Source organism: Fringilla coelebs (assembly GCF_963513975.1).
Source record: "Fringilla coelebs genome assembly, chromosome: 2".
In the NCBI taxonomy this organism is placed as follows: Eukaryota; Metazoa; Chordata; class Aves; order Passeriformes; family Fringillidae; genus Fringilla; species Fringilla coelebs.
Window position 1 is genome coordinate 82529179 of NC_140029.1, and position 23391 is coordinate 82552569.

General features: G+C 37.3%; 1 protein-coding gene across 1 annotated transcript in view; it reads right to left on the minus strand.

Annotated features, from left to right (window-relative positions):
- TMEM135 (transmembrane protein 135) overlaps nt 1–23391 on the minus strand; it is a 159362-nt gene that overhangs the window by 54000 nt on the left and 81971 nt on the right. The window contains exon 6 of the mRNA XM_084227073.1: nt 5171–5217. Coding sequence (XP_084083199.1) covers nt 5171–5217 — 47 coding nt within the window. The remainder of the gene's footprint in view (nt 1–5170; nt 5218–23391) is intronic.

The following is a 23391-nucleotide window of genomic DNA, read 5'->3' on the forward strand; positions in this document are numbered from 1 at the left end:
CTGTTTCAGAAAATAACACTTCAGCATTTCTCTCTAGAGAAGGCAGCCTTCATCCTCAACTCATGATCAATCAATCATCAGAAACATTCAGCCTTCCTTAATAGCTGGTTTCAGCTCATAGGTGGGGCTTTGCTTTCTAAGGTTCAGAGCAGATGAATTAACATGTGCATATTATAAGCTGGTGGTATATTGGTCTGAGGATTAACTACTATAGCAACCAGTACTATAGTCTGCCAACACATATTCACCCAAATTGCAGGATTTTCTAAGTTTATATGGATAGGATTTCTATGTAGGTGTTCATTTATTGTACAGAGATTGCAAGTTTTATATTAAGTGGATTTCTTCAAGCACGAAAACACACAGCCATCGCATTGCCCTTCCAAAAAAATCTCTTGTGTTATTATTCAAAATGAAACTGCTGCTAAAATAACAACTGCACTGTGTTTTACAAATATTTATTTTACACATTGTAGGATCCCTCATGCTTCTTCATTTCATTCTATCCAATTACTCTAGAAGAATATTCTGGACAGTACCATGAATTATTCAAACTGAAATAAACTGGCATGAAACCATGGTATAATCAAAACCTTTCTACCCACAAACTTAATTCCATGCAAACTGCAATTTAAAAAACAATTAGAAACATTAAAGAAAAGTGTACTTTTATTATAAGATGCTTTAAGAACAGTCTCTGGGGACTGATCAAGTGACCTCTCTGCTGTCTCTTCTCCTTGAAGGGAACTAGAGTTGGCTAAACTGTGCATATCCAGATATATTTTCGCCCAGACCCCTCTATACCTGGTTTCTTTAGGAAAGCAGCACACTGTGAAGAAGTTCTACTCACAACACATCAGATGACACCACTAAGTACTGGGCTTTTTGAGTAAGTGGTGAACATTCAGACCCAGTGGACTTCAACATCACCTAAAAATTAATTCCTACAGATAATATCCTACAGATATAAGAACATCCCTTTCCCCAGACACACTTCTGCATCTAAGATTCTTAGGCAAATATGGAGGGAAGGGGGACAATCCTGTTTCAACTGTGGTTGCCTGTATGTGTGAATTAAATGTACACGTATCAGATTCGGCTACACTGCGTATTCTACAGCTATCTACAAATGAGTAATGCATCTTAATTTCATCACTTCCAGTGGAGTGGAGCAGAAGCATTTTGAGAAAAAACAGAAGTCCAAGTTGGAAGAAAAGTACCACAAGATGAGGATGGAAGAGAAGAAATAAAAAAGTACTGCACTAAAATATGCTTCCTCTGAGTGTAAATATAACTCTGTTACTTGTAAACCTATCATCTGCATTTCAGCTGCTTTTTTCCTAGTATATTCTTCTATTTTTTCCTGTCTCCTGACATGACCTTTTTCTTCCCTCTTTGGTCACTCTCTACTACCTTCTTCCTACTGTTTTCCTCTGTATGTTGCTCTTCTGGATTTACCTTTCACTCTGACTCTCCTCTCACTTTATCTATTCTGGAGTAATTATTCCTGGTTTTTCCTTCTAACATTTCAGTTCTGTAACTTCACTTCCTTATTCCTGAGATTTAGCACCTTCTTTTTCTTTCCTGTAGCAGATGCAATAATGTTTGAACAGTCCAACAGAATTTGGGGAAAACTCCAGTAATAAATATCAAGGCTGCTTGGTGAAGTTTTCAATTAGTATGAAACACCTGCCTCATTAACAGATCATTATTACAGAATTTGTTTAGAAAACAATACAAGATAGAGATAATGGCAAGATACTGAAGACAATCAAAATACTAGAAAAGGAATTATTCAAGTAATTCAAGAACAACATCTATACTTCCACAGACCAAGACTCATGCATCAGCAGTATTACAGCAGTGTTTCCTGCAACAGTAGGGAGTAGGTAGGAAGACACCCACCTCAAGGGAGAGGTATGATCATGCTGCAATTAAGTGCAATTTTTTTTTTTCTCTTTTAATGGATAACTATCAACCAGAGCACTGGCCTTCCAGAAGCAACACTAAGCAAACTCAACTTTACAGGCTGCTGTTAACCCTGCAACCTGAAAGCTATCCTGGAAGCTGTGTGATGTATAGCCTGTCTCAATTCTTCCATTTAGAAAACAGTTTTCAACTTTCCAACTCATATAACTTTTAATTTCCTAGATTCAGCTAGATTCATCTAAGATCACCTAAAGTCATGCTCATGCGCAGTTACTTAAAAATGACCAAAGTCCATGTGAATGCTGTGGAGCATCTGTGCTGTCCATGCTTTCCCAATCAGCACCATTGGCTCAATCCAATGCAGCTACCGTGCATCACAGTACAAGCTGTGCAAGGAAAATTATTCAGCTCAAAACTACCCAGAATGGAAAAAGCAGACAAATTTAGTTAAATCTGGAGCTGTTAGGAATGCAGCTCCAACCGGGGTTACCTTTTAGGGACAGTAATAAATCTTAAGATCAGAGAACCCGATAACTTCAGATAAGGCAGTTTATATGAACTCAGAAAATAAGACTACTTTGCTTTTATTCTGTGTAACATTTGACTCCCAAGCATTAGTCAGACTTTCATAGCATAGAGGTAGACTTAAATTAAATCTCTTTTTAGAAAAGTTTTAAGCTTCAAATTACAGTATATAGATATTAGGATTTTATCTTTAATAATGAAAGACATTTTATATGATCTTAGTGACCATGACTGTACTGCTCTCTGTACCTTTGCTGACATTTTAGTTGGATGGAGAGAACAAAAAGCCACTCTGGGAACAAGTTAAGTACATTGCAAAAGAGAATTTTCTAGTTTTCAGGTCAGTGAATGCTTATTAAGAGTTAGCAGTGTTTTATAGTCAACAGGAATATATTCTACAAGCCAAACAGATCTGACTGAATAAGGTGTTTATTCCAAAAGTATGAACGTGATTTCGCCAGTTTGATCCACTTATGATTAAGAAAAAGGCTGAAATGATTTTGAGCCATTAAATAGGCTCAAAATAGTTTAAATGTAATTTGATGACTCTAATTTAATAATCGTTTAAATGTAATTAAATGTAATTTAATGAACTCTTCCAATTACTTTCTGCATTAGATGACAACAGAGACAAGAAGAGTGCCTTCCCTCCATACAGGATTTTTCCAAGGGCTGTCCAAAATCTTACTGAAGGGCATCAATGGTTAATTCACTTATCGATTCAGACAGCAACAAGCTCACAATTACAGCCAGTCCAGACAAATGGACAGCTCTGAGGCCTGATTAAGTGACCTCTCTGCTGTCTCTTCTCCCTGAGCAATTGACCAGACTCTGTTCATATCCCAGAGATATTTTCACCCAGACCCCTTTATACCAGGTTTCTTTAGGAAAGTATGTGAAGAAGTCTTCACAGAAAAGAAGACTCATAAAACTGATTATCCCAAGAAAGGGGGAAAAAAAAACACCTCAAAAACTAGTTTGTGCCAAATATTTTTGACAAATTTGTCTTAATACATTCATTGGTGTTTACAAATAGATTTTTTCCCCAATAATTTAACTAAACTTGAGCCTCTATTTTAATTCCACTGTTAAAACACAAAGACAAAAGGAATTAAATGTTGTTGATGATTGCTCAACAGGATATTCCATCAGCCTTGGCCTGGAGTCACTATTTTAGAAGAGAAAGTGGTTTGGAGACCATTCAACTGCCAGTGTTTCTGTGTCAGGTCAAGGAAAAATTCACCAAATACGTCTGGGCTCTGTGTCAGTTCTCACCTCTCACCCCTAGAGAGGCCACAGGAAAGCTAGAGAGGGACTTTTTACAAGGGCATGCAATGACAGGACAAGGTATTGGCCTCAACTGAAAGAGGGCAGCTTAGATTTGAAATTGAGAAGAAATTCTTTACTGTGACATACCATGTGGCTGTGAGTCACCAGAATGGTTTCCCTGATAAGCTGTGGATGTCTTGTCTCTGAAAGTGCTCAAGGCCAGGCTGGATGGGGCTTTGAGCACTGGTGCAGTGGAACATGTCCCTGCTCATAGTAGGGGGGTTGGAACTAGATGACCTTGAAGCTCCTTTTCAGACCAAACTATTCTAGGATTCTGTGATTTAACTTGCAGGCTCTCTCTAAAACACCACTTCATTACCAAAGACATAGATAGGAGACAATTAGCTTCCTCCAAGATCATACAGCATTTATAGTTTTGACCAGAATTTTAGTGCTCTGAGTTCATTTGACCAGCATGCATGCAGACAGGTGTCTAACCTCAACGCTACAAGTCAAATTCTCAGAGGTTGTTATGGCTTAACTCAGAGACGTAGAAGAAAATAAAGCAAGACTGCTAATGCAAGGTTCTTAATAGGTTATAGATGAAAGGAGGAATGCTTCTTCGAATCCCCTAAATTAACAGCCCTCTTCTATCCACAGACTGTTCTTGGCCAATATCCGTAAGTAATGGAATTATGAAAAACAAGCTGCAGCTTCCAGAGTTTTGCAATTACCAGGGGATCATACAGCTTGAAGAACCATAGATGGCTGCACGCCGCAGAAAATTCTAAGCCAAAGGGTTGTAGTCAAAGGTTACATTAAAAAGCAACTTTCCAATTTGAGATATAATGAAGAACATTTGAGAGGGCTGGTATTTAAAGGGAAATAAGACAAATGGCATACATCTATATTGCAAACTGAGAGATAAACAAGCCATTAAAATTAGTGTCTCACCCACCTCCCACTGTTGTAAGTTTTAAAACATGGATATCATTCAAAACTTGAGAAAACATGTGAAAAAAGTTTATTCTAAAACTGAAAGAAGGTAGTTACATCGGCACATAAGTCAAATATTTGGCATTATTTAAGACCGCAAAATTTGATTTTCCTGTTCTCCTCTATTTTTGCCAGGAGAGAAAATGCGATCTTTCTGCCCTGAGCACTTAAAAAGAGCCATGAAAAGCAGATTTCAATTGTTTTCACACTATGTTACCTCTCTAGGGTCTTAGGAGATCAAACTTGTTAAGTAATCAGTGTATTTTTCAGAAGACTCAACATTTCCCTTTTTAGCCCTATTATGATCACAGCACTGGGTGATGCCACTGAAGCACTCCAGCCAATTCATCTTGAGTGATGAATATACAGAGGAGTACCAAAAAGCAGTAAGTTCTTAGAACCACTGATCAAAATAATTTTTACAACATAAATAGATACACCAGCAACATACCTGAAGAAGAACATGAACAGAGCAGCTGTGATGCAGAACAAAAGGACCTACAAAAAGGAGAAAGAGTGTTATTACACAGCACACTACTACTGCATGCATGTTCTGGATCATGAAGATTTTGTAACTTTTACTACAAAAGCTACACTTTATTTATATGCTGGAGGGGCCAGAATGAAAGCTTGTCTGAGTCCACCAAAATGGATTGCCTAGTTTCTAGTGGACTTTGAATGATTCCTGTAGAAGCTTAAAAAATTGAAACCTAAACCAGGGTAGTGGGAAAACAGACATAGCAAATGGCACAACTTAAAAGCATCTGTAATAAAAGACCAAGTAATAAAATAATTATAAAACAACAGAATTTAAACAATAAAATATTAGAACTGAAATTTAAACATTATATTTTACCAGTCTTTGCTTTTGTGATTTATTGAAATATCATACTGCTAGTTCCAGTTTAAAAGGCACAGTGTTTAAAACATCTGTATTGACAGCTGCTTGTCCTGAACTGCTTTCCAGCAAGTTTGAAAGTAGACAATTCTATTCCAAATTAACAGTACCCTTTCTAGTAGTTTAGCATAGTGCTAAACTCACTTGGAACAATCCTATCTTGCTCTGTATCATCAATGTGCTCATACAAGAGTCGTTGAACAAACTTAGCAGCTCTCCAGCACTGAGAGGGGAATGTCCAATTTCCTCCTGCCATCCTCTCTGCTGGAACTTAGAGCTGTTACCTCCACCTTACCACCGGCACAGGGACTCACAAATGCTGAAGAACATCTGCCTTAACCAAATCCATCTCTGCCAGGTACACCTCACAAGTGAGAAAATTTTGTTTTGCTCTAGATAAACTGGCCCAGATTCATACCATCATTTAGGAGGCAAAATCCTTACAGAAACATTGCAAGTCTTTCAGAAAATATTTGCACCTATTTTCAAAGGTTGAAAAAGTTTTCATCATGAGAGGATACAGACATCTTATGTGAGAAAGACATCTTATGTGAGAAGAAATGGAAAAGGTGGCAGAGGTGTAAATTAGAAGGTTATGAACACAAAGAACAGGAGGTTGCTGCGTGTTAAAACAGATCAGAAAGTGTGAGAAATATTTGCATAGGAAATCTTTATAATGACTTTCAGAGAAAAAAAAATCTTACAAATGACACCATTTCCCTTTTCTAAGTTCTTTTGTCTGTGACTTAAAACTAGGTTACACGAGACATTATAACATCTGCTGAGTAAACTACCCATTTTTCCTTTTCCTATATCAGTACTACCATATTTTATTAATCTGCATCAAGAATGTGAACATCTGAAATCCTTTTATACAAAATCATTAGGGCAAAGGTATATTTCATGAGGGTATTTGATTATTTCATTTCAAACTAGCAGCAAAAGCAGACAAGCAGACTTGTTTTTAAACTCAAATTCTACTCAAAAAGAACTGCCCTATTCCTCTAAAGTTCAAAATGTATTCGATAAGCCAACCAACCATCAATTCTCTGGAGGGTATTCTGGAGACACAGGGAGAAGGCGGCTTGACAGCCAGAGCAACAATATTGGGAAATAAGTGAGATACGGCAAAGAACCAGTTTTCTGTATGATGTGGGAGGGATGGGGGAAGACAAAACAAAACCAAACCAAACCAAAACCAAAACAAAACAACAAAAAAAACCCACAACAAAAAAAGAGTATGCTTTTGCATACTAAAACCACTTCACTAAACAGTCTTTTTCTTTCCCATTTTTCTTTTATTCCTTTTTTACATTTTTTTCCCCAGTAAGTTCGATAATAATCTAACAAGTATTCTATATAGTATATCTAACAATCTATACGTATAATTAAGTTTCCCTCAGAGCTCTTTCAACTCCAGGCTAAAGCCCCGCAGCTTTCTCAGCTTGAGAAACCCAGCACTGGACACAACACTACAGACGTGCCTCAGCAGCACCGAGCAAGAGGGAAAGATCACCTTGTTCAGCCTGCTGGCAGTGGCCTGCTAGGCTGGAAGGGGCCTTTGCTGGCTCATGTTCAGCTTGGAGCCCATCAGGACCCCCAATTCTTTTTTAAAAAGCTGCTTTCCAATGCCCCTGGGATATACTGGTGCTGTTCCTCACCAGAGCCACAACTCATCCCCTTGCTGAACCACATGACCACCACTATTAAAGAAAAGCATAGACAAAACAAGGCAGTCCTGAAGATCATAATGGGAATAAAAGGCCTGTAGGGTACAACTGCTGGAAAACTGTTGAAACTATAAAAGTAGTAGTTAGTGATGAAGATGACAACTATCTTCATATAATTATTGTATACTGATAAACCTGTCTCATCAAGTACAGAAGGAGGAAGGCAGAGTTAAATCTACAGCAAATAAAGCATTGGTTAGATAACAGAAAGAACTCTCCAGGGTAGTGATACACCAGAACAAGTTGTCTGGGAGATTGTCGAATCTCCTTTACCAGAGATGCTTAAGATCAGTAGAGGCAAACATATCCAAGAAATGCTGTGGGCATGTTTGACAGGGTCCCTCCAACATTTACTCAACTGAAGGACAGCAAAACACGTGGCTAAACCAGACCCAGACTCTTCTATTCATGGCCCCACATGGAAAGTCCAGAGACTACCTTATCATAACACAAATAAGGCAGAAGAAAAATCATCACTGTGCTCAAAATCTAAGCTACTTTCAAAATAAGCCTTCGTTTAAGTTTCTCCCCATTCTAGAATTTTTGTCATATCTTCAGTACAATATGCAGTACCTATTTTAGTTTTTAAAATAACAATATTAAAAAAAAAAAATACTAAGGCCTACAGAAATAGAATTCTAAATATTAAGTGAATAAGACTTCTATTCCAGGGAGCAGGAAGCCTCACTTGGGATTTTTCTTGCAGAGTCCATTACTTTTTGATTTACTACAAAAGACCAACACAATGTACTTGGCAAAATACAGACCTTGAAACTTTCCAGCTGAAGAAACAGATACAAGCAGAAAACCTGCATGTTGCTAATGAGAATTACATGCCCTAAAGATTCTAACTTCTATGAAGAGATGCCTGTAGGTTACGCTACAGGTACAGGTTAGCATATTTGGTATGTGAGTACTTTAATTTAATTGATTACATTATACTTCACTGTACTATGCTAAACCTTAATTAAAAATAATAAATAAAAGGAAATTTGCTGACAAAACTGAAAAGGTATTTTTTTCTAGATCTCTGTTGGCTGACAAAGCCAGTATTTATTTTTTTCCAAGAAAGTTCAGCCCTCATACAATCAGCAACAGGAAGTGACATCTGGCAGTACCCAGCACTGAGCACAAAACAAAAAGCTCTGGGTGAAAGTGGTTACCACTTGCCCTGGTGACAGCACTAGACCCAGTAACACCAGGAGAAGTAGCTCACAAATGACCTTCCCTCACAGCCAGATAAAAATCTTGGCCCAAAGAAAGGAAAAAACAACACTGGTAAAACCATCAAAACTACTCGAGTCTTGTGTATTCAGGCTTTTCCCACACCTTACTCAGTCCTGAGGTTATGTGCATTTTCTTTAAGCATTTCCATTATAGTCAGATTTCCTGGGGTACAAAAGGTCTCTGATTGGAGGCTGTTCTCCTACAGGCAGAATAAAGAGTAGAACTGAAGTCTGTGATAAAGGAACACAGAACTAGTAATTAAAAAGAAAAGCATTGAAGCTACTCATAATGTATTTAATGAAGACAGAAGGAGGTAAATGGGCAGATCAGTGATATTAGCTGTTAGAAGCACCCAGAGTGTTGGAGCTACTAGTGCTGCATGGTGCTACTACCAGCTTACAGAAGACCTAAGGCAGCTTCAAAAACTGGCATGTAACACTTGACATCCAGTGTATTCATAAAGCCTGAAAACCCTCATCTTCCTGATCAATCACTTTGCAATGTATGCAAGACCTACAGCTACACTTGATAAAAACAAAGTTACTACTACTACTCCTGGATCCTAGAGGCTGCATGCTACAGAAAACTGAACTGCCAGTTAAACTCTGTCTGAGGGAAGGCTTAGTGGTAAAAACCACAGAAAATTAAAAACCCAGTTTAAATAAGCCCCTTCAGTAATTAGCACTTGAGCCAATTTATTCCCAAATTACAAGATATATAACTGGGATATATATAACTAGGAGCTTTGTACAGTTGGTTACAAATTTTTACTCCTAAAATATATGATGGAGAAAATCCCAACTGTTTTGCATATTTTTTATTCCTTAAAACAAAGACATTCATCCACAGAAGAGTTTGCTGCTGCCTCTACTGCTAGAGGTTATAACTGCCTCTCACCTATTCAACACATAGTTGAATAGCAGCATAGTACCTCTACCATCTATTATTATACAAAGGATCACAGATGATGTTCCATGGGACTTTTGACTACACAATCTATTTTTCTAATTTACCCCTACTTCAGACATGAAGAATGATTTGTTGCACCCAAAAGCCATTCTGGATTTTTCCATATTAATTACTCTAATAAAACCAAAAGCATCACTAACAGTAAGCCCCCAAAGCTACACTTGCTTGCGGTTCCTAAATTTCATTTCAAGATGTGTTATTGCCCATATTAAAATGTTTTATACAGTTCTTATCATTAAGATTATCTCTTAAGCAAACCCCCTTCTAAACAAAATAAAACAAATTAAAATAATGGAACTAGCCATGCAGATTAATGTAGTGGTCTTGTACACCATGACCTAGGAAATACATATGTATGGAACATCTCTTTTCCACCTGCACATTGTATAACATCCTAATCAATGAACTGTCTTTATAAAATACATTCGTTAATCTTTCCCAATAACAAAATAGCTAGTTTAAAAACCAGGCAATTTTCTGTACTTCTCTAGTAGTTAAAAGGGATGGAAATCACAGTCTTTTCTAAGCAACTAGACAAAGATACCAGAAGTCATAGCAAAAGACACCAAAGACAGCAAAAAGAACTTACTTAAAAGCAGGAGCCACGTTACTTTACATTCAGCCTCTTAAAATCTGATCACTCTTACTCATATAAACAGTCATTTTAAACCATTATTTAATGCCTCAGGCAAGAAATAACCGCAGTAAACAATTACCTGATGTAATTAGTCACCATTAGCTGGGCCAGCAGTTCCTATGTGACAGTTACAACACCTATACGGGACTAAAAGGGAGAACTTCAGCCCCAAACCCAGGAGGTGCCAAGAGCATCAGCTGTACCTCTGAGATCTCTGCCATGCACATACACAGACATAGTGCAAAGGAGGGCCGATACAGCCACTTAACACTAGATTACCTCAGCAGTGGGTTTGGCAAGGGGTTTTCCTGAGCACTGAACTAGTTCTGAACTAGCTCTGCAGGGAACAGAACTATTCACTGTTCTATCTATCCTATCCTATCCTATCCTATCCTATCCTATCCTATCCTATCCTATCCTATCCTATCCTATCCTATCCACTTATCTATTCACTGTCTGAGTAAGTAAAACTTACTTGGGGAGGTCATTCATCCCCCACTTCTTAGACTGACATTCTTTTTGGGCAAGTTCAGCAGATTCTCCAGAGCACAACTCTACTCCCACCAGCCAGTGAGCTAAACAACACCAGGAAAGGCAGATGAAAAAAGCAATTCAACGCCCAGATTACACTACTCACTCTGAAACTAAAGCTGCCAGTATCTTAATGCCTTTGGCTTATTCAAGAGAGGATAGGAAGGTGGCTGGAGTACCAGCCTACAGAAATAAAAACAATTCCATAATTTAGTAGAAAAAACTCAAATCACAGCTAGAACCTGAAGGCTTGTCAAACTCAAACTAGTATAATTGCAACTTTTTATATGGTTATCTAGATTCATTAATGAAATGTGATTAGACTGGTCTGCGTACACTTGATGCAGTTTGCGGTGAGATTCACCAGCCACTATTGATCAGCATCCAACTGGATGATTTTATGGTCTCCTGTGGCATCAACGTTCATAAAAATATTATTACTGATGAATGTCTCTAAAACAAATGCATTATAAATACTAAAACATGCATTTCAACACATTTTAGCAAAAGCTCCTGAATCTGTTATTTTTATTTAAATTTCAGTATTGAATAAAATATTTACTTCAGGTCTGTCAAATGACTTATTAATACTCTATTGAAAATATAGTGAAGACTGAAAGGAAAACAAATTCTCAAATCCTGCAACAGCTCCAGCCCTACTGCAACCCTACAGCTTTTTGTATCCTGTCAAATGGAAATCCCTTGCTCCTACCTCCAAGGCCAGTGCTGTGTTACAGATGGCCCCTCAGAGCACCGAGCAATGCCTTAGACAAGGCCAGGGTGTTTTCAATGACCATTTCTACATTTAACCACAAGCTCCTTATTTCTCAGTCTCCCAGGGAGAGAGAAGGAGCCAAGGGGGAACTCAAAGCTCTCTGAGTTTCTTCAGGCACGTACAGATCTGGAACAACCGAGACTCTAAGTCCAAGATCCAACAGCTGTAACAGAACACATGCAACCACCATCAAACATTACTGTCCATACCTGGTGAGTTGGCACTGTCTAGCTACTGTGAAGTCACATAATATCTCCTCTCTTTTACATACTAATCAGAAATTGTGATTTATTTTTTTATTTTTTAATATCCCTTATTTTTCTTTTAGGAGCACTCCCCAATTCCTAAGAATTGCAGCAAGCAGCAAAAATGAGCTATTCAATTCTCAGAGTTGCCACTGCTTTTTAAAGTCACACAGTTCCTGTACAGAAATGTCATTAATGAAGTTTTTAAAACAAAGATATTTTACATTGAAAATGGGTTATTTGATTTTGTATGAAAGCATAAGGACTTAGGGAAAATGGTGGTTCTCCTTCACCAAGCTCAAACTTCTAGTAATCCCAAAAGACATGCTAACTGGAAATCCTGAAATGGAGCCACATCTCCCCAGTAATTCCAAAAGAAGGCATTGTTTTACCTTTTTTCGCTAGCTGATCCTGTCAAATGGAAATCTTTGTAAGACCTTATCTCTGTCTCCAATTGAAATGCAGCATATCTGCGGAGAACTTCACGAGTTATCAAAAGTAATGGCGAAAACTCTTGTTATACACATGGTCATTCACATAATGATTATATTGCTAGCTGAAATTAAATAACTTTTGAAGCAAAATTGCTGCTGCTTTAAAATTGATAGGCTTTATGAAAATGCAGAAAATAATTTGTCAGATACTTATTGGGCACCGGGCCAGTTCAGCTACACCCACAACACTCAGCTGTTAGAGGCTCCTGATTTTTTTTCTGCCAGCAAGTCTGAAGCAATCTCTGGGCTGATAAGATCAAAAGAAACACTAGTATGTGTTATTAAACAAGAGATTATATAGATTCTTGTTAAAGCACTGTTGTTGGATCACGATTAAAAGATTACAATTGGCAAATGCAGAGAGTAACTGAGCCAAGACTGGGAGCACCTGCCAATCCCAGAAGAACAGCAATGAATAAAAAAAAATAGCTAAACCTCTGATTTTCTAGTTCACAAATTCTGTGTGTGTATGCGTGTATTATATATATGTATGTATGTATGTATACATGCATACCTATAACTAAGCATTTCAGCAGTCTTCATTTGTTTTCTCAAAAAAACATTAGTCAAGTTTCTTCCCCCATTTTTCATATTCTACTAGCCATAGCAAACAGAGCTACAACATACATTAAGAGCCACCAAATATCCTTTCTGGAAGCTTCTCAGGAAAATCCACTGCCTTCAAGAATGCACAAGGCTTGAGAGACTGAAGCACCAAAAAAAGTCATTGCCAAATGACACCATAGTTTCATCACCAACACAAACAAAAATTGTGGGTTATACCACTGAAGTGTACTGAGTTCAATTTAAAAATCCACACTTCAAATCCACATTTAAAAATCTGGGGCTGGGTCCCTATGATCCTTCTACAACCTGATGCATTCCTCACGATGGCTACACATCTTGCTGCGTAGGTTTGCCCATTGCTGGGCCATGCACACAGCTTGAGCAGAAACTACAAAATACTGTCAGGCTACATGAACATATGTAGTCATCACTCCTCCTCAAGCAGCCTTTTTTTTGATGATTATTCCATGTGCCTTCTGCTGGCACAGAGATACACAGAAGAACAAATCTTAGATGTGACCCACCTGAAAGCAACTATTTTCTGCTCTCAAGGACTGAACAGGGGCAGGGCCAGACAGCTTAAAGCACACCCAGATCAAATCATAGTCTGATATTAACAACATAGTCAATTCAACCAGCACGATTTGAACCTCCCTCCATTATAATTTTGACAAATAAACCTGAATTAGTTGTGAATTGTTAAAATTATATTGAAAAGGCAGAATTAGTGATATACTTGAAATACAACACCACAAATTAAAACTACAAAAACACTAACATCTCTAACTATTAAATCCATATGTAAGCTGAAATTTAAATCTGGTTACTTATCCTACAAGAGCTTTACAAATGTAGTAAATACTAAAAACCCAATAAATTTTCTTAGTAGTCTGTGCAGATGTCTTGTATTAGGCTTCTGAACATAACTGCTTAGCTCATGTTACAATCATCCAAGATTTCATCTCCACCATGAGAATTTCTGCTTATCTGTCTCTTCTTCTTCCAGAGCTCACAATCACAGAAGAATTACAGGGTTTGATATTACCTTTGTATCCAAAAAGGAAGTGCAAGTTACTAATCTTTAAAAGCTTACTTAAAAAGGTATTGAAATAATACCTTTTTAATACTTTTAAAGGTATTGAAATAATTTTGCTGCTGCGAAGCACACGTATTAATAGTATAAGAGCAACACTTTGCAAGGCAGCATCATGAAAGCGACTGTATCCAGTAATGATTCATACTGGTGAAATTTCTGAAAAGTAGAATGTGATGAATTTCTGATATGCATTAAAGCTAGTAAAGGGACAGGGTTAAAGAGGTAGAAATAAATTACCTATTTTGATAATTCAGAGATAAAATGCAGGGTTTTCCCACTATTGCAACCATTTAACTATTATATATTTATTTAATAATTAAAGTCAGTTTAGGTGGACAAATTTAAAAATTACTAAAAATTTTGGCATGCTCAGATTTATTTAAAGTTGACTACAACAGACAAATAGTTATCTTTTGGGCTCAAGAGCTTCCTGTCCCACATGCCCACTCCCATAGCTGCCCGCTCTGTTCTGCTGGTTGAGACTGTGGGCCATGCAAAGAAGAGGCAGAGGAAACCAATGGAGCAGCCAGGAGAGATACACATTAAAGAATGTGCTCAGAAACTGTGCTTTTCTTAAAAATTCTGTAAAACTAGCAGACACAAATGCTATTTCTATATATACATATACAGCAGTATTTTGATGTTTACTAACTGAGGAAAAATATTTAAAATTGATGATAATTATTTATGTTTGTACATAAATCCTGGTACTTTGAATATGATGTCATTTAACATTCCTGTACCTCTCCACAATTTTGGCAGAGTTTTCATTAACATTCTGAACTACATGCATTGCTTTGCAAGTTAGAGCGCCCTTGAGAACGTGAGGAGGGGGAATAGCTAAATTGATAAGCTAAAATGCCTCTCACATTTCCCCAGATAGGAGCCTCCACAATGTACAGCTGACACTGGCTGTCATCATGAGACACAGTCAGCTCCTCAGGGGAACAAGGACTCTTGAAAAGTAACATTTATGTGAGCATGTAAGGAAAGAGAATCAGACCTGACTGGAAGGGGGTGAAAGCACTGATTGTGTTATCTGTTGAATGGAGGAGTTCATGCCGCGATGGAATTACTTTCCACTGAATTTCCCTGAGAAAGTACAGATACTCTTGAGGCATGTCAAAGGGAGGACTTGAGTTCTTGCCACAGATGTCTATTCCATCCCACTGCTGGAGGTTCCTTCTCCCTCAGCCTCCACATCACTGCAGTAAGCCAGGGAAGGGGCTCAGGCTGCTGCTGAAGGCTGTGCTTCAGAGACCAACTCGTTTTGAAGAGCCCCTCTGGTGGTCCTTTCAACCACCGCCGATGTGGAGACTGAGTGGAAAGATGAGATGCTGAGCAGAAGCTCATGAAGCACTGCTATAAACTGTTCTAGCTTGATTCACAGTGCCTTTCTCTATCTTTTTATTAAGCTATAATATTCTTAGACTTAAGATATATAAGCTGAAAACTAATACAGAAATCAGTGGAAAAATAACAGCATTTTACTGAAGTACTTAATTTTTAAAAATTACACAGCAAAGGTCCACACACCAATTGCATTCCTCCATTACAGAACTTTATTACACCTTGATTAAGATAAACAGTATAGATTATATTATGTTTCTCTTTCTCCCAATAGTTTACATTTTGTCTTGTTTGTTTTACCAACTATCACTTTACTGTTAGAAGATCTGTCACCTACTTCTCCACACAACACCTACAGGTTCAGAAAAAAGTCTTGGCACCAGCAGAGAATGCTACTGAGAAGGCAGATTACTTTTTATTCCTTCTGCTATTGTTACTACCACCACAACATAGAAAAAAATAAGATCAAAACAACATAAGCAAATTGAAACAAGGTTAACAAGATTATGCCCTTTGGTCATTGTTTAACAATTCTCTTAGATATTTAAAAGTTGGTGTGAATGTTTATTCATGCCTAGAGGTATTACTCTGTTGCTGATCCAAAAACAGAATACAACATTTTATAACTGGTATGTAACAAAACAACTAAAATGGTGACAATTTCATTTATATGACACAACTAAAATGGTGACGATTTCATTTATATGACACCCCTGCCATATTCTACTCTGCACCCTCATCTCTCTCACCCTTTCCTGTCCTCTGGGAAGGGAGGATGGCTGTCTGCACACAGCTTCTCCTCCCACGAGCTGGAAGGAGGGCTGCCACAAAGTCTATCCCAGACCCTCAAATTATGTCTCACGGCATCCACCTTGGTAAATAAAATTCCCAATGGCAAACTGCATCCATACAGTGGTATCAGACCAGTAGGAAAAGAGGATAGGAAAGAAAAGCAAAAGAGACAGATAATGTAGGTTACTTGGTATACCAAATGTCCTGACTCTGCTCTTTGAGAACTTCAAAAGTACTGTGGTACTTGGTAACAATGTGATTTTTTTTTTTTTTGTAACTTTTATAAAATATAAATGAGGACACATTCAAATAGGGTCACAACTGGGCACAAAACACCTCAAAGAAAGAAGTCACCTCGATAAAAAGAGTTAAAAAAACCCTTGAAAAGCGTGTAATTAGCAAAGACCTGGTTATCAAAAACTAAACCAATTCATCTGCAAAGATTATTTTCATTCAGCAGTATTAACCATTACTGTGAAAATGAACAAAAATCCAATTCTAGAAAACAGCTGTGCAATCCACTGTGGTAAGTGCACCCATGCCCAAGACTACGGTGCTGTGCCCTGAAATTTACTGGGAACCTGAAGAGGTCACAAGAGGGAGATTAGCTGCATTTGTAACTGACCACACAGCTAAATTTATTGGGCTCTTGACACTGCTGCAGCGTCTCCACACCCAGTTGTTTCAAATTCCTGGACACATTTTAGGAAGCTACTCAAAAATTTCAAGTTGTTCATTATTTTAAGCAAATAATGTCAAATCCTACATGACCGGGAACACGCACTGTCTCCTGTCAGCCAAGGGCTACAGATTTACTTTAAGCTCTCCTTCGTCTAGACTCTCCTTACTCAGCAAGGGGACTCTCAGCAAGCACTCCTGAGTGTAAGTAACAAGCTCCAAAGAGAAAACCTTTCAGCAGCTAAACTTGAGAGACAAGTCTGATCTTTCTTGCAACACTTTCTCTCACTCATATCTTTTCCAGTCTTTACCTCAGAGCCATCAAGCACTGTATCGCCGCTTTTTCAAATACAAATACATTGACTAATAGTTAAAAATAGTGTTAGAGACTATACCACAAACAAGATGTTTAAACCAAATTTTGAACTGCTGCTGTGGCTTTTTTTACCTGTTTCACACTTGATTTTGCTGCAGAAACACAGCTAACATTGAGTGAAAGTACCAGGTCTATGCAAAGCACATAGTATAACACAGCATGTGTGAGTTTGACTCTTTTCTAATATGCATGTTCCAAATTTTAGTGCAGCACAAAACAATCATCCCATGAGAAACACTTACATCTGAAAAATGTCTTATTCTGCTAATAACTTTAAAAAATTCTTAAATGAGTTTTCGTTTATGAATTTAAATTATTTTTAAAAATGTAAAGGCTTATCATATGTATGATTTTTGCCTACAGGAGAAAAGAGAATATTATTTAAACACTTGTATTAATGAAACATCTGCATTTAATACAGTTGATTAGTCCTCTGAAAGACATCATCAATTATATTTTTTCCTGCAAAATTAGTGCTATAGATTTGAATCTAAAAACCTCACATTTTTGAAGTGTTATGAGATTATTTTTTCCCCCCTAAATATTGCATTCAAATAATTCTTAGCCCCAAATTAGTCCTGAATGTCACCAGAGTCTACCTCTCCTTGGCTTGACCAGGGAGCTACAACACAAGTACATTTGAAAGACCTGTCTGATTTGCTTGACAGCAAAGGATGAAGAACAAGCGCAAGAACTCTAGAAAAATTTCTTGTGATAAGAGAAAAAGTGAAGGAAACCACATCATGAGTTCACTCAGTTCACTGAACTGTGTAAAATGACCCAACATTAACATCTTCAAATACAAGAGCAAAGAGCTCAACTGATTGCCTCCTGCTCTCCAGAACACACCTGCTGCCCTTTTGAACTGTCTCATTAAGTATTGCTCTGAAGCACACCGGCGAGCTTCAGCTAGTGAAGATTACAGGGCTCCACACATTACTCTTGCAGGAAACAATTTAATTCTGTCTTCTGCACCTGTAGATGCACCACAAATGGTGCAGAAGACCAGATGATTTGGTTAAGATCCCAAAATTAAAGGCTTTTTGATTATAGAACAGGCACTCTGAAAGCAGTACAGCAAAAGGTGAAATGTATCCATAGGTGGTCATGAAATATTTGCTCCATTAAACGGATTCAAATTTTCCAAATCACCACTGAGAAACTCAGTATTCCCCAAGCCAAGGTGTGAGTAGATGAACTCCCAGCTAATGAAATAAAACGCCATTCAAAACAGGATTATACAAAAATAACCTACTATTTAAACTTTGAAGACAATGGATGGTTATAATGTAAATCAAACAACCCAAACACCCTTGGGTTCAGGGATGACCAGGTGAAAACATCTTTTCATCTCTCAGCCATTCACAGAGGGTTTTTACAGAAAAAGAGGACTAAGAACAAATTGTGAGGCCAGTTCCCTATTGCACCAAAAAATGCTATCTTAGTTGTACTCAAAAGCATAACTGAGCTATGAGAACATCCAAATGCAATGCAACAACACTAGAATCTTCTCTCTCCAACAACAACTTTATCATTTTTATGTCTTTAATGCTGAAAAGAAGAGCTAAACAGAGAGCCACAACTATGGTTAACACAAGGGGTTAATAAATTCAAACCCAGAAAAATGCAAACTCAAAGTAAAATTTCCTTCCTGCAAATTGCAGCAATGGAATTGAAATTAAACTGTATTTAGTTTAAATCCTATTATCACTGGAAATTCTTTTTTAAAAGTCAGCCACTTTGGCATAATTATGTTTCTGGCCTGTTTCCTCAACAGTCTCAAAAGACATTCCTGTAAAACAGCTTAAGTGCACATCCTGCTCTGTAAAATGACAGATTTCATAATATCAGGGTATCCATCACATTTAGATGTGCCTTTTTTCCCCAATAGAGCGCATAAGAACAAATCAATCAACCAAAAGAAGACTTCAGCATATCTTAATGAAAGTATCCTGAAACAAAGACTTCTTTCTGCTAACTTAATAACAAAGACAACTGAGGTAAAAGAAGATGACATATAAGGTTAGCCCATCAAATTTTATTATTCCATATTTAAGGGAATGATTTCATAAATACTCCTGAAATCTTTGAGTAAACTGTTATATCCCAATTTCCAGGGATTTCAGAGATTTTAGTAATTTCTCTGAATCCAAGGCAGAAACAAAAGGATTTAATTTTTATTTTGTTTCCTTAATAGCAGCCTCAACAGCCCAGCAAGACCCAGCACCACAGCCCCCTGCACTCACCTCTGCATGGACAAAGGGCTCTCTGGGGGAGGTCAAGAGCTCCTTATATTCCACCAGCCAACCACAGCTGTTCATTCAGAGTATAAGCAGAAGCCTATAATCTTACAATTTAGAATAGGCTTATTAAAAAGCCGGAAAAAAAGGGAGTTTTGTTGTTGCTGTTGATATTTTTTTAATAACTTGCCTGCCTTGCTACCTCTTCTGGCACTGTTACTAGTAATATTAAATTACTTTTTAGCATCAGCTGGTAGAGAGCAATTTTTTGAGCTTTCAAATCATTCACATGTACACATCACTTCCTACTACGCAAAAGGAATTTCTAGCCTAGAGCCATCTCTTCTTTTTGAAATGCATAAGAAAATATTTTGTGTTCACTTCATGCACTCTCACTCTCATCAGGGACTGAAATTATTCCTTAGTGGGACTAGTTTCCTTTTCACGCTACCCAGGTTCAGGTGGTGGTTAAACAGAAACAGCTTTTGCAACATAAAAGCCCTAAAAGTAAAGAAATAAAATGCATACAAAACATAAAAAAAGACAAACACAGAGACAGAAGATTCCCAACCATGCTCCATTTACAGGATTTTTTTAAAAATCAAAATACAAAAGGGGGTTGGGAACAGGAGCATACTCAGAGATTCAAATCTGAACCTAAAGATAAACCAAACTTCATGCAACATCCTTGCAAGCTGCTCACAGATCCCTAGCCTCTAAATTGAATACAGGAAACACCATGTAACCCCCCCATATTTGTCATTATCTGCACTATTATCACTATCTGCAAGGTATGGTTGACCTCACATGAACCTTAACGTTCACAGACTGCAGGGAATCACTGAAGAAGTGAAAACAAGGGAGACAAAAGCAGAGTGGAGTCAAGCAGGCAGCACATGCCCCAGAACAGCCAAAATTCAGACATATAGATCAGGTTACACAAACTCAAGCAAGTACATACCAGCGTAAAACAGGAACCAATAGTTTCAGCTATCAAATTACAGAAAAAAAAAACTTATAGAAATGCAATACCAATATAGATAAAATGTGACTCTGGATAATATTTAATATATTAATACTTTAGAGATTACTTATGTTATAGATATTTGGTTGAAAGTCAGAAAATAAATATAATAGTTCTGGTAAACAAAAATTAAGTATTGTGCTCACATTAGTACTTTTAAAGAAACATCTTGCAAATAATAATTTTCAGATACTTCATTCATGCAATCAAAATAATACTATCACTTAATAACAGAGGGTATTAATGTTTTTGACATTTTAGATGACCTCCTTAGTATCAATTTCAGCCCCCACTGAGAACAAAAGAAATATTGAAAAAAAAAAACCTCAACATATTTAAAATTGAAGCAGGTAAGACCTAGGTATATTATCTTTGTTGAAATGGTACTGTCCGTAGAAACAATAAGGGATTCACACAGAGAACAGGCATTAAGTAAAAGCATCAGCCTTTCCAGGTTTAAAACTTTCTGGAGGGAGGATTAAAAAACAACTTCCTTCCCAGCAGGGCTGAACGCTTCTCCCACAGAACAAGCAATAGAACAAGAGGAGAAAGCCTAAAGCTATAGCCAAGGGAGGTTTGTTTTAGCCATTACAAAAAAAATATATTCACCTAAAGGGTCGCCAAGCATTGGAAGAGGCTGCTCAGAGAAATGGTGGAGTGATCACCCCTGGAAGGATTTAAAAGATGAGTGAAAGTGGCACTTGGGGACATAAATTTAGGGGTGGACATAGATAATCTTGGGGGTCTTTTCCAACCTTGATTATTCTGTGATTCTACTCCACTTTTCTGATGGCTCTGCATCCAATTTCTGCAGTGACCAGGGCCTGAATAACATCTAGTCTTTACCATTACAAAGATTTGACATTTGAGATGTCAGCCAAGGGGAATATAACATGCTTATTATTTCAGTTCAAGAGTTTGTGTCTTCAATCACCCATCATTCTTGGTGTGCACCCATGCGCTCTATCAAGTTTCTGGCTTTTTTTTCTGAATATCAGAGCATCACTTCTTTGAGCAAAGTGCTATTTTCAGAACAAACACTAATTTTCCATTTCAGCTGTAGTAATAGCAAAGCTTTCAAGGGGCAGACTGTTTCAAGTGGGAGTCTGGAGCACCAGGTGAGTTCAGAACACATGCAAGGCTTTCCTCCTGCACAGCTTACTGCATTTGCTGCACTCACTGATGCTGTTTTGGTCTTGTGTAATTCAGTTGCTTCTGGTACAAGGATAACAGCGCTTGGACAAAAGTCTGTTGATCATGAGACTAGTTCATGAAGACTCAGTAAAATACATCAACTATTCTGATTCACATAGTAATCTGTTTTGGTCTCCCATTATGTAAGTTTTCTTCCTCTATCTACTCACACAGAAGTAGGTTTACTGGCATTTTTTTTAGCTAGGACTATGCCTCCCTCACTTTTCTGTGCCCTACCTCCTCACTTGCCATAAATCAAATGCTGTTGAGGAATTATGTTTTTGCAGAATTATGCTATTCATCGATTGGAAAAAGTGAAACTGACAATCTGCATCTTTGCTCATTCCTTGAGAATTAACCAAGCCAAGCAGCACACAACCAGAAGTTATCTATCAGATGAGACGAATCACTCAGTAGTGGGATAACAACAGTATAGCTCTTATAATATACAAAACACGAATATGATGCTATATAAAAAAAGGTTGACAGGTAGGCAGAAAAGGAGAAAAATTTCCAAATTTTGTGGAAATTATAAAAGAGGATCATTTTGGTAGGCAGTTTGGTCTATGTATAAATCAGCTACTCCCTTGCCAGTGAGTGACATGAAAAATGTGTTTCCTGAAGCAAAGGGGAAAAAGGAAATAACAGTGGAGACATTGATGGAGACAATATGGAAAAGTTCAGCATGTTGAGTTATTTTAAGTTTAGAAAAAATGCCAGGAACCCAGGAAAGAAAAAATATTACACGAGGGAGGGAATTTTACTTCCATTTTTAAAAATGTGTAAGAAAGAAAGTTATAATCTAACTTTATGAGAAAATATTGCAGCCAGTAAAGCTGATTTAAACCCTCTAAACTGCAGCCAGGATGATGATTGGGGAATTATAAAAACACTCATTAGAAGTATGTGTCTTATTGGCTTATCTACAATTAAGTAAAACACCAGTTACCCGAGGAAGAATAAGTCATTAGTACAACTCACAAAAAAAAAAAAGAAACAAAATAGAAGGAAGAATTTTATCACTGCCCAATCATCAATGGAACTGGTCAATTTTGGGCTAGTCATCAGTCTATTCACTGATACTTAGGAATAATTAAACCTGTCAGGACAAGGAAGAGGAATAAATTAGTACACCATTAAGAGTCCTTTTCAACCCTAATTACAAGCCACCTTTTGTCAAAAAAAAAACCACCAAAAAAAAAAAAAAATAACCAACAACCAACCAAAAACCAACAACAGAAAATATATTAGGGGGTTTGTGTTCAAGAGCTTTACTTTAAACTGCAAAATCAAGAAATGAAACAGAGCCTTGTTAGGGGTCCTAAGCTTGGTACCCCTGTACAAATATTGCAACATCAAAGCAATTCTCAGATTGCATCCAGAACTTCTGGCAGTGTTTCATACTATTCCTAGAACACCTACTTCACTACTGAGGCAATGAAATGCTTCTTCAAACACTGACCAATACTATGCTCATCACCAAGGGAGAAGCACACATAAAAATATTGTTTGGGAGGAAAATCACAGACCCTTATTACTATTCAGCTTCTTAAAACAAAAAGTTCAATTCACAACACATACACATCACATTAAAACCGAATGAAGGCTTAATACTAGCAGATTTAATGTAAGAAGCCTTTATAAATCTGACCTGAGGTCCCCATGCTTTTGAGGAGAAACAAATCCAAGACAGAAAATTAAATAGAAAAAATCAACAACTCAAAAATAAAAAAGAAATATTTGAGAATTAAATTCTGTTATCTTCTGGTTCTCTTGAAAATGTGTCTTCCATTGGAAAGCTTTGATATTTAAATTAGGAGCTTTCTCAAGTCTTACCTATAATAAGTAC